The sequence below is a fragment of the Miniopterus schreibersii genome (genome assembly GCF_964146895.1).
Source record: "Miniopterus schreibersii genome assembly, chromosome: 2".
NCBI lineage: Eukaryota > Metazoa > Chordata > Mammalia > Chiroptera > Miniopteridae > Miniopterus > Miniopterus schreibersii.
In genome coordinates, this window is record NC_138102.1 from 130,085,294 (window position 1) to 130,102,446 (window position 17,153).

Consider the following 17,153-nt stretch of genomic DNA (forward strand, 5'->3'; position numbering starts at 1 on the left):
TAATGAACAAAATAAACTGACGAACAAAAAAGATCCAGAAACGTTGAAACATGCAACAGACTGACATATTTCAGAGGGGGTAGGGGTGGGGGCAGGAAGAGATTAACCAATGGACTTACATGCCTAGATACATAACCCAAGGACACAGACAACAGTGTGATAAAGGCCTGGGGAGGGAGCTGGAGAGGGGTGGAGGGGGTGAATGAGGGGGAAAAAAGGGAACATCTGTAATACTTAACAATAAAGACAAATTAAAGAAAGAAAAAGAATGTGTAACAACTAGTACTTTCATGTAAAATGGTACAAATATTTTAGGGAAAAATTTGGTAGGCTCTTAAAAAAATCAAAATGGAAAACAGCAATTTCATACTTAGTATTTTTCCATAAGAAATAAAGACACACGCACTGTATTAAAAAGGACTCATACAAGAATGTTCGGTGTATCTTTTATTCACAATAGCCAAACCCTAGAAACCAAATGTATAACAGACTGTGGTATTGTTGGCTATTGTTTTAAAAATATGTCTTTATTGATTTCAGAGAGAGGAAGGAAGGAGGAGAGGGAGAGAGAGAAACATCAATGATGAGAGAGTCATCGATTGGCTACCTCCTGAACGCCCTCTACTGGGGATGGAGCCCACAACTGGGGCATGTGCCCTGATTGGGAATCAAACCGCAGTCTCCTGGATCATAGGTCAATGCTCAACCACTGAGCGACGCTGGCTGGGTGTGGACTATTAATCAGTAATAAACTCATAAAACAATAATACACTCATAAGCCAGACACAGAAGTGCACATACTGTATGAGTCCATTTAAGTCAAGTTCTACAAGAGGCAAAACTAATTTAAGATGAACAAAACAATGGTGACCTCAAGTAGGGATGTTGTGTGTGAGGTAAGAAAACAATTTTCTTTTTCAAATGTTTATCCAGTCTTTTGAAAAAAGGCCCAACTTTTCACCAATGATGCCTGCCACCTACCTTCATTATGTACTTTCCACTCTATTTTACTTCACTGGTCTATTAATGTCTCACTATCTCACTGTTTTGATTAGAGAAACATAACAGTATGTTTTCCTATCAAGTAAGGCTAATCAACACCCCCACTCTCACCCCAACTCCAGCACCTATTATACTTTTATAGTGTTTTCTTAGCTATCTTGAGCAAACATCCTGCCCCCTTCTCCTTCCCACCAAAATTTACTTTAGAATCAACTTGTCTAGCTGGTGGGCAAAAATTACTGATTTTTATAATCAGGCCAGCATTAAATTAACCTGGAGAAATTGAGTTATCCTAACCCAAGAACATGGAATGTCTTTCCATTTGTTCCAAGTACATTTGTTTCCAAGTACATTTTGGTTATCCATTAGGAGTATTTTTAAGTTTTCTTTCATGTAAGTTTTGAAAAAGATAAAATTGTTAAGTTTCTCTTTACAATACCCTCACTCAAGGTCACCACTGTAACATTTCTTGTTACATTTATTCCAAGGCATTTTGTCTTTCTGTTGCTGTAATAAATGAACATTTGTTTCCACATCTTCCAACTGGTTATTACCTACTTATATGAAAGCTACTGATTTCTGTTCATTAATTTTACATCCTGTTGCTTCACAGAATTCTTATTGTTTACATCAAAATTTTTCCACTTATATTTTCCCATGTACCCTTTTCAATACTTATGTGTCTAATTTTTCCCCCTTGTCTTACTGTGGCTAATAAATACCTTCAAAAGAAATGCAACAGGGACAGAGACACATCTTTGCCTTGTTCCTGACTTGTGTGTGGAGGTATCTGGTAATTTACTGGTACTTGCAATGAGGTATGAATGTGTATGTTTGTGAACTTTCAATGCTAAAAAGGTACTATCAATTCCATGTTATTAAATGTTTTACTTCAGGTAATGAATTATCTCTACTGAGATAAAGCATCCCTGGCCTCTTCTTCCCACTAATGACACATTAAATACAATGCTGGTATTTGGAAGGTGCTTCGCTCCTCTATTTATCCAAAGTAGCCTAAGTGTTGGGTTTGTTAATCAAAATCAAGTTAAATCTTACAGTGCCTTGACAATTAACCAGGTAGTTTTTTCCTTCCTTTGATCTATTAACATGGTGAAATAAATGTATTAATAAAGCACATAATACTGAATTGCCCTATATTCTTGGGATGCACCTCACTTGACCATAATATGTTGCACTCAATATTTTTTTAATTTTATTTTGAACATTTAAATGAAACTGGCCTGTAGTTTTCTTTTTTAATGTTATTTTTAGTCAGGATTTATCATCAGTATTTAGTTTAAATAAAAGATTGGAAGGTTTTCATACTTTATGTTCTAGAATAGTACTAGAAGTATGGGTACTGGAATTGTATGTCCTTTGAGGTTTCAAGGTGTGTGTGAAAGATTTTTGGGCCTGTCTTTTGGATGATAAGTTCTTTGCCAATTTTATAAGTTTCTTGATAAGGCTACTTAGTAATTTATCTATCTATTGGGATTTTTCCTCCTCCAAGAATCAGACCTTGAGTTTTATCTCCTAATTTATTACTTTTCTTTATATCTTAATTCTTTTATTTTCTTGAATATGTGATTTCTCCCCCAACCCATTAAGTATAAAAGATCATCAAAAGATCAAAAGCTCAGGTTCCTATGAGTTAAGATTCCTACTCAAGTGGTAAAGACCTAAGTACCTCTCGACTCTCAACCTGGAACAAAGACTACTTTTTTTGATTGTATTTAAAGGCCAGTAAATGTTCAGCATGTATTTTGAACAAAACTTTCTTTATTAAGCAAATGGCAAAAAATTTAAAATATGAAAAATAACAATTTGGAATTGTTCTGCAACTTTAACATGTGTCTGTTGAAGACCCATTTTATTTTAAGCTTGCAAATATCCCAAGTTAAGGAAATACATATAAAAGAAAGTTTTTTTCTTGAATATATATATATATTTTTTAATGTCTCTTTATCTTTATTGTTGAGACCATTACAGATGTCCCCCTTTTAATCCCACTGATCCCCTCCACCCCACATCCATCCCACCCCCAGGCCCTCCCCACACCAATGGGCATCCAAGGGCCATGCCCATAAACATACAAGTTCCCTGATTAATCTCTCCCCTCCCACATCCCCCTACCCCCCTTCCCTCTGAGATCCCTCAGTTTGTTCCAAGCTTCTATGTCTCTGGATCCACTTTGTTCATCAGTTTATTTTATTATATTCCACATATAAGTGAGATCATTTGGTACTTGTCTTTCTCTGACTGGCTTATTTCACTTAGCATAATACTCTCTAGTTCCCTCCATGCTATGCCAAAGGCTAAAAGGTCCTAGAAATTCTATGCTGACCTATGATTTCTCACATTTTATGTAAAGGCTTAGCTCAAAACCAATTAAAAGTCTTTATAAGAAAATCCAATAAAGCAGTAATGAGACAATGCTTCATTTAACTGATATCAAATATTATGTGACATAAAATTCTATAATTTAATTTTATATGAAACTAAAGGTTATACTTACTAATAACTTACTACGTAAATTGTTAAGGATTTCTAATATTTGGTATGTATAAATTAAATAGATGCATTAACAGAATAAGTCCAACTTTCAAGTTTTCTTATTAGCATCATGCCTAACAAGATGCTCCTACTATATTATACACACGACAATTGGAATTCTCACAATTTTTAAGAAAGGTTCTTTGTAACTATTTTATCATCAGTGTTGATTTGTTTTAATGATGGTTTTAACTGCTGCTATTTTTTTTATTTTATTTTTTGCTATTTTTTAAGTCTTACTATTTTTGTCTTTACTTCCCTTGATCACTGGTTCTTAAATTTTTTCCACACTGGAATATAGAGGTGGATAGAGGCAGGTAGGCCTTTTAATAAAGCTAAAAAAAAATCAGGTCAGCCCGGCCGGGCGTGGCTCAGCGGTTGAGCGTCGACCTAGGATCCAGGCAATCGGGGTTCGATTCCCGGTCAGGGCACATGCCCAGGTTGCGGGCTCGATCAATAACTTTCTCATCATTGATGTTTCTATCCCTCTCTCTCCCTCTCCTTTCCTCTCTCTGAAATCAATAAAGATATATTTTTAAAATAAATAAATAAATAAAATATCTTCCTTTAAAAAAAAAAAATCAGGTCAAACAAGTCAGAGAACCACTCTTTCTGGAGTTTCCTATATGTACTTCTTAATAAAATACCATAAAAGGCTACATTTAGTCAATATAGAAACTGTAAGAAAATGTATCATATGTACCAAGTATAAACACTAAACATTTACCACTCCCTAACTCCAGAAAGACATAGTACAAGATTAAGATAATTTACCAATTATTGCAGTATTTTAAATGTGCTAGAGGGCATAGTAAGCAAGTAAAAAAACTTACCATTTGACAGCTAAATTCTGTACCTCTCCATTTTTATCTTCCAGTAACTTCAAAATCATTTTCACTACTTTCCTTTCACTATCGTCATCCAACTTGATAGAATCTTTCTGCAGTTCTGTCATCAAATCATTTGTAGCCATAAACCTATCAAAAAATTAAAATTTGTCAAAAATTTAAATAAGTTATCATTACTCCAAATTACCTTCCCCAGGTTAGTCTTGATTTCAAATTTACTGATAGGACTATAGTGACTGATCTTTCATTCTAATTTATTGCATCACTGCTTTTAGGGGGAGAAAAGCTCCTTGTAACTTTTTCTTTGCATGTGATTTGAATTTTACCTAGGAAGCCTTTAATTACCAACATTAAGAATACCTTCCTAAGTATATTGTGTGTTGAACTGAGGTCACATAATACAAATTACTAGGAAATTTCCAAAATCAAATTCTCACCTCCACCTCAACTCCCACCACTAGGTATCATTTTCAAAATGATGAGGTGATTCTAGAAAGTTGTTGCACCTGACACCCAAGCCCCTCCCCTTAAGAACCACTGCCAAACATTTAAGACTAAACACCTCACAAAAACTCCCAAATGATCAACTGTCTAATCTCAGTTTTAAATGAAAGCGTTGATCAGAAGATAAAATAAGGTAAATAGATTTGCAGATTTTTCCTTATACCTCACCAGACAATTGTTTCAAAAGTAATTTTGCAGAATATTAGATAATCACATTGAAATCAAGCCCCCAAATCTGTTTAAAGACCAATGAATTTTCCCCATAATTCTTGGCTCCCTTCTACCTATAAAAAGAACCTAACTGAAATAACTACTTAATGCCTTTTTCTTTTATTTGAACTAGATCCTGTTTGAGCAGAAATTCAATATTTTATGTTACAAGCAGAAATATGAAAATCCACATTTAAATCAATTAAAAAACAACCATTAAAGCTGAAACGATAAACAGCTATGCATATAGCCTGGCAATGTAGGCACTAAACTATGTGGCAAGGATTTGGCAAAACAACTTATTAATTTAGCAACTCATTACTTATAAAGCAATTTAAAGATAACTCCAGTAATTCGTGTGTTCATTTAATGCTGATTTCACAAAGTTTTAAACTACATGCAAGCACAATTTTTATCAAATTTTGTAAAAGTGGTTATAAAGAAAAGCTTATGTTCAAATTGAGACAACACAAGGTAAATTAAGCATGTACTTTTAAAAACTGGACAGTTCTCCTTATTGGAAGTCCCCCCCCCCATTTATATGACAAAACTAAATTAAAACCACACAAATTCTGGAAAGTAAAATAAAACAAACTGAATAGCACACGAATGCAGGTACTTCTAAACATAACACATTAAAAGCATCTTAACCATTTTACTTAGATAAAATTTTTAAATAACCATTGTAATTAGCACCTCTAAGAATCCCTAAAATGCTAATCATCTGGTTAAAGAAAAACATAATGATTATCAATTTCAGTAAAAAAGCAGATAATCTCAATGTAAATAATTGTTTTATGGTTCTGAAGTGATTCTACTAGCATACAGATTCATTCAATCACTGCCTATTATTCTTATATTCTAATAACTCTATTGATTTTCAAAAAACAATTAATAGTTAACATGTTAAAATGATGACCTGCAAAACTAACAATAGATATTTTTAAAAATCAGAAAAATTGGATTCTGTAGTATGAAGTTGTAAGAGTTACTTTTTATTTTTTAATTTTTACAAAAATATATTTTTATTGATTTCAGAGAGAGGAAAGGACAGGCAGAGAGAAAGACAGAAACATCAGTGATGAGAGAGTCATTGATTGGCTGCCTCCTGCACGCCCCCGACTGGGGATCGAGCCCACAACCCGGGCATGTGCCCTGACTGGGAATCGAACCCTGATCACCTGGATCCTAGGTCGATGCTCAACTGCTGAGCCATGCCCGGCCAGGCTAAGAGTTACTTTTTAATAGTGACACTGAAAACTAAAAAATTCTGAGAATTTCTTCCTTCTGTTAATATAAAAAAACTATACTATAAATCTTCTTATAAGGAAATTGACCATTATGAGAGCTGTCCATGGCAGATTCAAAAGCCAATTGGTAAAATGTCTCTTGAGCATTTACTCTTTTAGGTATGGCGCTAATGGCTGAGATAATAAACACAGAGTCAGTCCCTTTCTCTTAACTTTTTCATCTACTATGGCAGACAGATAGGTAAAAGGACAAATCTCAATCTCACCAGTTTTTTAAAACAATACTCAAGGGCACCTGACAATGACCAACCAAAGAACTGATGGCTAGTTTGAGTCTCAAAGGACTAACAGGGGTTTGCAATGGGAAGGCTGGTTTGGAATTTAAAATGTTTTCTCTGTGTGTGGGTGGTGAATACAGACCTCAGAGTAAAGGACTAAGGAGCAGTTCAGTGGAAAGCTGATCTGGTAACCAAGAGGGCAGGCAGCGTATACCGTGTGGATATGCTGGACAGAGATGATTCACATCCAGGTGGGGCACAGCGGGATAGTGAGAAAGCTCAAAACAGTGCTCAATTTAAAACTTATTAACTATTTATTTCTGGAATTTTCCATTTAACATTTTTGGACCCCACAGTTGACTGTGGGTAACTGGAAGTGCAAAATGCGAAACCGTGGATGAAGAGGCACTAATGTATCCTCTTCTTAGTCTACTTAGTCCCTCGTTTTATGAATATTTGTGCTTTTTGTTGGTAATTTTGCTATGTAAAATAACCCCCAAGCGTAGTGCAAAACTGCTGTCTAGTGTGCCTAAGTACAAGAAAGCTGTGATGTATATCCCAGAAAAAATTACATGTGTCAGGTGAGATTTGTTCAGGCAAGAGTTATAGTGCTGATGGCCTTGAGTTCAATGTTATCAATCAACAACATATATTACATAAGGTGTTTTAAGACAGAAACACACATAAAACAAAGTTACAAACTGGTTAACTGATGAAAATTCTGTGACTTGCTCATAGAAACCTAATCCTTTATTTCCCCTAGGAGCAATGGTTTGGTATTTGCTAACTGAATCTTCATGGCAACTTTGAAAAATGAGAACCAACTCTGAGATTTACAAGGTTAAAATTAACAGGTCTTTGAAATGGATTAGGTATGGGGATGGAAGAGATGGGTTAGGAAATGGACAAAGAAGTAAGAGGAAAACCACAGGACTCAAGTGTTACAGCTGACTCTGTATCCTGACCAGTGTCTTAATGTTATTGAAGAGCCACTGTCACATCAGATGGTTCAATCACTCATTTTACAAGGGAAAGGATTAATAAGCCTGGTTCAACTACAGACTACACTGAATGGCCACTTCTCTGATCTGAAACAACAAAACATCAGCAATAGTGAAAATGTGAACATCATGAATTAATGTCCTGCAGCCCAAATTCACCTGCCTTTGGCCAAAAATGAAGACTGAGAAAGAAAAAAAACAGCAATCCCTGAAGTCTTGGAACTGATCTGAGGCTCATAGCTAAACCTCAATGTTACTCCAAACTGCTCTGATGTTTACAGCCAAAGCATATTGTTTCCTGGACATATACAACCTCACAGAACAACCGTATCAGACAAATTCACTTAGCAACATAAAATATCAAAAAATTTCCTCCTCTCTGAGTGACTGCTACTTCCTTACCAATTACAGCTCTTTCTCTGCTTTAGCCTTCCCTACCTGTAACGTTAAGATGTCCAGTGATAGAATTGCCCCCAATTTCAAACAGCCAATCTAAAGCAAATCTCCCTTCCTTAGACCTTTCCCAAAATTACCCAAATAGGTCCCAAAACCTCTTGCTGAGACATCCCACAGTGTGTGTGCTCCCTCGCTATAAAGTAATAAACCTAATTCCTATATGAGAATTCAAGAAGGAAAAAGTGGTAAACTGCTTACATATCAAATAGATGAGTAAAGAAAATACCCACTAAATTAGTTACATGAAGGTTGTTAGGAATTTTGGGGAAAGTAATTTCAGTGAGCTTAGGTGGGCAACAACTAAGAACTTTAGTTTATCTTGTAGTCAATGGGAATTAGTGGGGAAGACAATGATCAGCTGTGATATTGAGGAAGACAATTCTAATGGAAGAGTTACCAACAGATTGCACTAAAAAGAGGCCTCTAGCTGGCTGGCTGGAGCGTCATCCCATGCACTGGAAGGTCATGGATTTGATTCTGGGTCAGGGCACATACCTAGGTTGTGGGTCTGATCCCCAGTTGTGTATGGGAGGCAACCTATCGATGTATCTCTCATATCAATGTTTCTTTCTCTCTCCCTTTCTCCCTCTCTAAAATCAATGAGGGGGAAAAAAGAAAGAGGCCTGAGATAGGGAGACTAATTTGAGAAATACTCATCACGGGACCAAAGAAGAGAAGTAAGGTAAAAGGGTAACATCAAGGTTTTCCAATTGGGACATTTGGTGGATGGTAATGTAACAAGACCAAATAATAATAATAATAATAATGATAATAATAATGGATTAATTTAAGGTGGGAGGGGGGAAATTAAGATGTTAACTTTCAGACTCACGGGGGAGTCCCACGTGGATATAACTTACAGGCAGTGCCATTCATTCATTTATTCAACAAATATTTTGGGGGTATTATTATTAGGAACTGTGCCATGCTTTGGAAACACAGTTATGAACAAGACAGTTATAGTCTGGAACTTACACACCTGGCTTATTCTATAGAACTGAAAGCTCCTTGAGGAGAGAACTTACTCACCTTTAGTAAATTCAAAGCAGAGAAGCTTAAATAATGGTAGAAATAAATACCTTGTACTGCACAATGAATAACTCTCACAACACTTCCTCTCATGTGTAAACACAATTTTACCCTTGTGGCCAGCTGCACCAAAAATCTAAGTGATATGGGCCAAATGCATCATTCTGTGAACCAATTTTCTTTCAAGGACCTTATACACACCCCAAGACTATCTAACTTTTTATTTATTCCCTTAGAGACATTAATTAACTTGGGACAGCGTTAATATTGTTCATGTAAACAAAACTGATTTTTAGTCATCTTTCTTCTTCCTGGTTTCCTCAATGAGGTCCCTTTCTCCTCTTTTTCAATGGTGAGCTGTAATCATTGCTGATAATCAATGTTACCAGTATACCTATATCAAGAAAAATCATATAAGTGAAATCAAGTAACTTACTGCCACCAACCTGCAAAGTACTTAAAAATGCCTCCAAATCACCTTCTTAATCTCTACAAATCTATTTCTTCTGATTAAACCTACTTTTTTCAAGCACAAGCAGTCCAGATAACTTCACTTAGTATTTCCTGTAATATTACTGTAAATGCTCACACAATACTTTCAGCTATGTTATAGGATCTCTAATATCCCTTCCAGCTCTGAAAACCTGATTCCATTTAACAGGACTGAGATTTTTATTAGCATTTTAAACAGCTTTCCAATATCCAAAACACATAAGTAAATACAATAGGAAACACAAACCATTATCACGCTAGGAAATTCTACAATACAATGAATTATTTTAGACTGTATAAAATGGTATTTAAAAAAATAGATTGGTAGATTTTATACAGGCTTCTGGAGCAAACTTCTCCAAATTCTTACATGCTTTTTTCCTTAACTCTGGAACTAAAATCCAATTCAACTAAACAAGCATCTATTGAGAACCCACATGGTCAAGGCACTAAACAGAATGAAGGATTACGTTCAGTAAGACAAGGTTCCTATCCTCAAAGAGTTTCAAGAACAATATTCATTCCTCAGATACAGTCAAGATTATCTAATCCTTCTCCCCCAATGAAATTTTGTACAGTGTGCTTTCACAATATTTTCTCTACCTATAATTTAAAGACCTGCCAGACACTCAAGACACTCCACGAACATGAATCTTCTTACTTTCATCTTCTCTGCTACTTCAACCTGACAAGGACATATTGCCATGGGTTACTCATCTTTTTTCACAATAGTGTCTTCACCATTCAACAAGCATGTAGTGAGGGCCAGCACTAGAACTTCAACTTTTAGTAGTCTCTCTTAGGGACTTACTAAAAGTGTCTTCCAGCACAAAACATTCCGCAAGTCTAACGTAGAAGAAACTGAAATTTAAGGCCTTACTTTTTATGTCCCCTAGTCAAAACCCTAGAGAAATAGCATAACATGGTCGTTAAGAGTTCATGCTTGGAGATATCTGGAAAGCCCAGATCTACTAGTGTCAAACTGACCTGGGGCAAGTATTTACATCACCATTTCAGTTTCCTCAGCTGTAACAGACATTGCTAGTATCTACTGAACTAGAGTTGTAAGCTGGGTGGTTTCAGGTGGTTGGAGCACCCTCTGGTACACCAAAAGGCTGTGGGTTTGATCCCCAGTTGCACCCTCTCCCTTCCTCTCTCTCTGAAAAATAATAATAATTTAATCCTCGGGTGAGGATTAAAAAAAAATAAATAGGATCAAGTGTATAAAGCCCATATTTACCATTAATATTAACTATTGTGAACAGAGAGATAAAGAATAGTAAATTTTTTCTTTAGCTCTTGATTCCTTGTATTATTTTAATTCAGTTGGTGGTGAAGTATATAAAAATAAAAGCAGAACTTCATTATCTCAACCCATTGAATATTCAATATTAATACAGTATTCATAAATGGAGCATTCACATGATTCAGGCACACTGAAGTTTGCAGTCTGATATCTACAGAATCACCTACCTACCGGCACTAAACCTTAATATATATCCCACCTCCAAATAATATAGAATACTAAACACGAAAGAAAAGGGCATTAGTTGTTTTTTTTTTCAATAAATTGAGCCTATGACTTAAGTCCTACAAAACAATTCTTTTAAAGTGCTGACATTTCAAAACTTTGAAACCTGCACCTATTTCTTTATCTTCTTTGCATTAATGGACAATGTAGTTATCCACAGAAACCTGAAATTTCGGGCCTATAAGGGACCTTATGTCTCTCAAGTGAAAATTTAATTCCAAATTAAGTAGCTTGCCCATGATCTCACAGATATTTCATAACAAAAAGTCCTACATGACAGAACTCATATCTTGAAAGTAGGAGGTTTTCTGTTTGGAGACTACCATGAGAAGAATGTTTTTCTTCCTCTTAGATATATTTTTTCCCCTTAGCACGAGGTAGAGTGGTTTGCATGTTATATGCTCTACAATCTTAATTAGCCTTGTCCTCATCATCCTTCTAGCCCTAGGTACTTTAAAACATGTAATGGGAAAACTGTGATATTTACATCAAAATAAACAAGTAAATAAATTTCTAATGAGAAACATACAGAAAAATCTTCGAAATACTTGACTTCAAATGCTCACTATTTTAATTAATCTCTTAAATGTCTGTAATTTAATATATTTAGTGCTTTCATTCCAAAGGCTACCACAAGTCTTTAAAAAAAAGTTAATAAAATTTCTTAATGATGTCAAATCACTGGAAGTCACTTATTGTTCCTAAACATATCTTCTACCTAAAAGTATCTTCTGTAATACTCATCAACTATTAGAAATATTTCAATATTACACTTTCAGGAGAATAATCTTCCAAACAATGTTTTGATTTATTCCAGCCCAAACTGATAGACAATCCTTATGAAGCTCACTAACTGTAGCTTAACATCAGAGCATTATTTCTTAATATAGTTTAAAAAGCAAAAACCCAAGCATGTGTATATTTTTGCCTTTACTAGAAATTAAAGAAAGCTTCAGTCAATAATTACATATGCATATTATCACATTTTTTGATTTCTATGTTCTAAACATATCACCCATACACAAGTCTGACTAGTTGAGCAAAATTGTACTATTATAGGGAAAGTGCTATCTTTGAACACAATCAAAATGAAATTCAGTACTTTTACAGAATGAGCCAAACTGACAAATGGGAAGAAGGGGATCACACCATATACTCTACTAGCTGAAAGTTAGTTGAAATGTTTACTGAAACTTCAATGGTTTGCGTTAGGACCAAGAAAAGCTCCAAATGGAAGTAAAGAGCATTCAAATCCTTAAAAAACAAAAAAAAACAAAACCCAAAAACTTTTATTTCCCCTACTAATCTTGATTTTGGCCCTAGAGCTACACAAATCTAAATATCAAAATACCCAAAACAAACATGTCTCCTCCCAAAAGTCACAACACTAAAATCTTTAGTATTAGCAAACTGGATTTTAAAAGTTTCAAATACAATACTAAAAAACTCCCTAGGTAGCAACTTTCTAAAAAATCACTTGGCTTTGAAGTCACACAACTAAAACTGTATTTTATTGGCAATTTTAATATGCCAGCACATCAATTTAGTTAAGAACACAATCTCTACATTTATCATGGTTCTTGTTTCACAAATAGGGAAATTTCTTACTGGCAGATAAGGTTTAGACATGTTTTCAGGTGTTAAATCGTACTGTTCATACAATAAGTAAATAAATACACAAATAAATAAGTAAATAAGCTCTTCAACCACAATCTTAATAGAAGATTCTATGTCCTCTCTTTTAAAAATGCACACAAAATACAACCACTAAGCCTTAGAGAACAAAACGAGTATCAAATAAATAATACTTTTTTTTTAGATCGAGAGCTTTTTTATTTTGTGATGGGATGGAAGGCGGGAAGAAAGAGTTGAAACAATTACTGTAGTGCAAAAATGAAAGAGAAATCAAGATAATCTGTGAAACTATAACACTTTTTCAATATGCATGCTACCAAGGTTAAGAACGGACAGTACAAGTCTCCTGGAACAGAACTGCTATCATATTTACCATCCCCATATTAGAAAACGCTTCTTTCCAATAAGATCCATTTGCTTGGTTTACTTTCTGTTTAAGGTTCAGCAATTCACCTTTCTGGCAATAAATTCTGGATATAAAAAAATAAAACCGAAACCCCGAGTTCTTGCTTGGGTTTTACCTGACAAGGGAAAATGACAGAGATGCTGGCGGGAAAACCCTACGAGTCAAGTTTCCTCCATCCTGGCCACCCTACCCCCTTCCCACTCTCTAGAATGAAATAACCCAAAGAAAAAGTTTATAACCTAATCCGAGAAGAGCTCAGAAACAGAGAATTGTTCAAGATGAATGCACCGAGGCCCACTCACAACTGCGGGAAAGGAGGAGACAGCGAGATGCCCGAGTGGGCTGCAGCTCCGGTCCCAGCGAGAAGGGCGGCCTAGCGCCTCCGGCGGGCCGGCGAGTAGGCCGGGCCTCCCGATCTCCCAGCCTAGAGCAACTCCCTTCCCCACAATATGAGTGATTTCGCCCCTTTTCGCTGCCTGGGACACGAAAATCATGTCGCGTGTGGGGGAGGGAAAGGGTAGCAAAGAATGCGGAGGGGACGTTTGGGGACACAGAAAAGGCCGAGGACCAGCGGCGGGCAACGGCCTGGAGAAAAGAATGGGGGGAGGGGGTTACAAGGTGGGAGAGGCAAGGAGACTGCCGGGATCCGGGACCCGAGTGGCGGGATGGGGACTTGGGAAAAGCGGAGAAACCGGTTCAGGCCAAAGGGGTGGGGCAAGGCCTGTGTGAGGGCTAGGGCCGCGGATAGGGGTCCCCGAGGTGGGTTTAGGGTCGGATTTCGGCCTTACCTGAAGTCCTTGTCACTGGATGTCATTTTTTCCAGCAGATTGGAAATGTGGTACGAGGCGCTCGCCATGTTGACGGCCTCGATCCCGCCCGCTGGCGCTGCAGATGCTGCTGCCCGCTGCCGCCGCTGCTGCTCCTCCTCTTGCTCGCGGCGGTCTCGCTTCCAGGGTCGCAGCGCGACGCCGAAGCTGACTAAGGAGGCGCCTAGACGGGATGCCCCCTCCCCGGCGAGGCGTGGGCCTGTCCCGGGGACAGCAGAGGCTGCGAGGCCCGCCTAACGTCGGCGCTGCTCGCTGGAGACCGAGCTCATGGGAAGCGAGGAGTACAGCAGGACCTCTGGGGAGCCAGACACTTCCACTCCGGCTCGGCTCGCTCCCACTCCCTCCGCACTCTCTCCCTAGGGCAAGAGGCCAAAACCCGCCTCCTTCGCTCCCGGGGCGGGGGCGGCAGACGCGGGACGCTACGGAGAGCTGAGGTCAGGGTTCATGGAGGTCTCCCCACGCACGCTGCAGAGACGCTAGTTAAAGGGCAATCCTGTTGGAGGAGACTTGTGTCAGTCTTCACGTCTACCGCCTTTGAGGAGGCACGACCACGACCCAAGGGGGCTGTTCTCGCGAGACTTAAATGCGACGGTTAAAGGATGGGGGGGCGAGTGGGATAAGTGTGCTTTAATCTAAAAATAACCTGACTTTTTTTCTGTAGGACAGAGAAAAAGTTTACATTTTTTAAGGAGGAGAAGGTCTGGAATTCATGCTAATTAAAGGGCGAGCCTGGAAACCAGCAGAGGAATTACTAAAAGGAGCTTTCATTTTGAATCGGACGCGTGGCCTACATTGCTTTAACCACGAAGGTATAATATTGCCACGTGAAAACCACAAATCCCAGGATTCAGTGGGGGAGGGGTGTTACCGTGGCTCGGGATGTGATTGGCTGGAGGGACTTCTCTTTATTGGCTCCCGCGGGAGGGAGGGATGCTGGGATCTGCAGGCTGGCGAGGCGGCGATGGTGGAGAGAACCTTTAGGTCCCCGCGCGCTGGGTTTGTGTAGCTCCTTCGGACTTTCTCGGCTTTCGCTGTTCAGGGACGTCTGCAGAGCTAGGCTGTTGCGGTTTGGGCAGGCGCGCTGCGGATCAGTAGTTGTTCTTGGCAAAGGCGTGGTAGCGACTTTCCAACACTGACCCTTGAGAGTGATGGTCGTAGCCGCCTCCAAAGGCAGCAGAGCCCCTGGGCACATCCTTCCGTGCTGCGTGAAGAGGCCGCCGCCTAAAGCGAGAAGGACGATCTTAAGATGAATGGGCCAGCGACTGATGGTCGTCTTCAGGGCTTATTCGTTTTGTTCAGAAGAGCTAAATGGCTACCCTCTGTAGTGAGTTTTTGTAGACCTGATAATCCTACAGCTGTGTGCCTCACTGTGCCCAGAGACGTACACACACAGCAGTCACAGACTAGATACGAAGTCCCTTGTTTTAGTATCGGTGTTTCTTATCCGCTTAGCTGGAGCCAGCGACAGGCCTTTTTGAAAGAAAAAAGGGAGAAAACCCAGTCCAGAAAAAAGGGAAATTCAATCTCAGTTTCTTACTGCGCCTGTTAAAAAAATAAGAACTTTAAATAGCTCCTTTCTTCCAAGTATTAAATCTGACCTTTTTCTACTGTTCTTTCCTATAGCTGCCGACTGTTGTTCAGTGTCTTCTAAAAGCGAGGCACTGTTAGAGGCAATAACAGTTAAGACAGATGACTCGGGATTTGACCTCTTAATCCATACCCACATTTTTCCTCGTTACTCTTGTTTACTCCCATGTATCCTTTTACTTTAATACTGTTTTTCTCCCCAGTGGTACCACATCTCTTCCCTCATTTTACCGTCAGCTATCATTAGGTTCCCTGAGAGCTTCAGCCACAATCAGTTCACTTCTGCTCGGAACGACCCACATACACGTCACACAAATAATCCAGTCATTTATCTTGTGTGGACCCCAAGGCTTGAAATCTGCCATCTGGTGATAACCCTTTCTTTTAGCCTGAATCCAAGCTATGTGTAAATCCTTTCATTTATCAGTTTCCAACTGAACCATAATATTTGTAGTCAGACAGCTTGAGTATAAATCCTGTTTGCTGCCTCTTACTAGCTGTCTCAGGCAATTCACTTTTAGCTCTCAGAGCCTGAGTTTCTTCGTGGGTAACATGACCATTAGAGTATCACCCCATGGGGTTGTTTTAAGAATCAAATGAGTTTAGTTTGCTTGGGCTGTCGTAACAAAATACCACCGGCTGGGTGGCTTAAACAATAAAAATGTATTTTCTCTCAGTTCTGGAGGCTGGAAGTCCAAGATCAATGTGTCAGCAAAGTTGGTTTCTCCTAAGGCCTTGGCTGGCACACGACCGCCTTGTTACTGTGTTCTCACACAGCCTTTTCTCTGTATGCTCTCACCGGTGGTCTCTCTTACAAGGAAGCCAGTCCTATTGGATTGGGCCCCACCCTTTTAACCTCATTTAACCTTATCAGTGTTCTCATTTAATCTCAATTACCTCTCTAAAGGCCCTATCTCCAAATTCTTTCACATTGGAGATTAGGGCTTCAACATATGAATTTGGGGGGGAACACAATTCAGTCCATAACAGGTATCTCATTTAATGTACTCAGCACACTGTCACGAACATAATAATAAAGTTTATAACTAATTTTTTTGGCACACTTACAAAGGTAATGATAAGCATTTAATAAAAGTTGGCCATTATTATTATGTTCTCTCAGTCTTTTACTTGCCCCTATCCCAAACCAGTCTACATACACAGTTTTTCAAACTGTTGTTTTCATTGTGTTTCCAGTTTTAAAAGTTCAGTGACTATTACCAAATAAAATCCAAATGTTTTGCCAATCAGTAGTCTCCTTGATCTGTCACTATCCCTTTCTTTCTGACCTTTCTCTCACTATTCTAATATAGGAATTGCTCCCGTCAATTTCTTTGTTGAGTCCCTCAAAGACCCAGCTCCCAAGTTTTTGTACATCATCATCATCACAAGCACTTAGAGATCAGGTGCTGCATTAGCTCATTTAACCCACATTTTGACTATGAGAGGCACAGAGGTTAAGCAGCTTGCTAAAGGTTACCAATAAGTTACACTCAGAGTGAAAACCCAGGCAGTGTTGCTTCAGAGCCTGTATTCCAAACCTC

General features: G+C 38.3%; 1 protein-coding gene across 1 annotated transcript in view; it reads right to left on the reverse strand.

Moving 5' to 3' along the window:
• Nucleotides 1-14,552, reverse strand: part of CAND1 (cullin associated and neddylation dissociated 1) — a 38,656-nt gene extending 24,104 nt beyond the window's left edge. The window contains exons 1-2 of the mRNA XM_081130414.1: nucleotides 13,984-14,552; nucleotides 4,389-4,532 (exon numbers count right to left, since the gene is read on the reverse strand). Coding sequence (XP_080986540.1) covers nucleotides 4,389-4,532; nucleotides 13,984-14,051 — 212 coding nt within the window. The 5' untranslated portion in view covers nucleotides 14,052-14,552. The remainder of the gene's footprint in view (nucleotides 1-4,388; nucleotides 4,533-13,983) is intronic.
• Nucleotides 14,553-17,153: the final 2,601 nt, after the last annotated feature.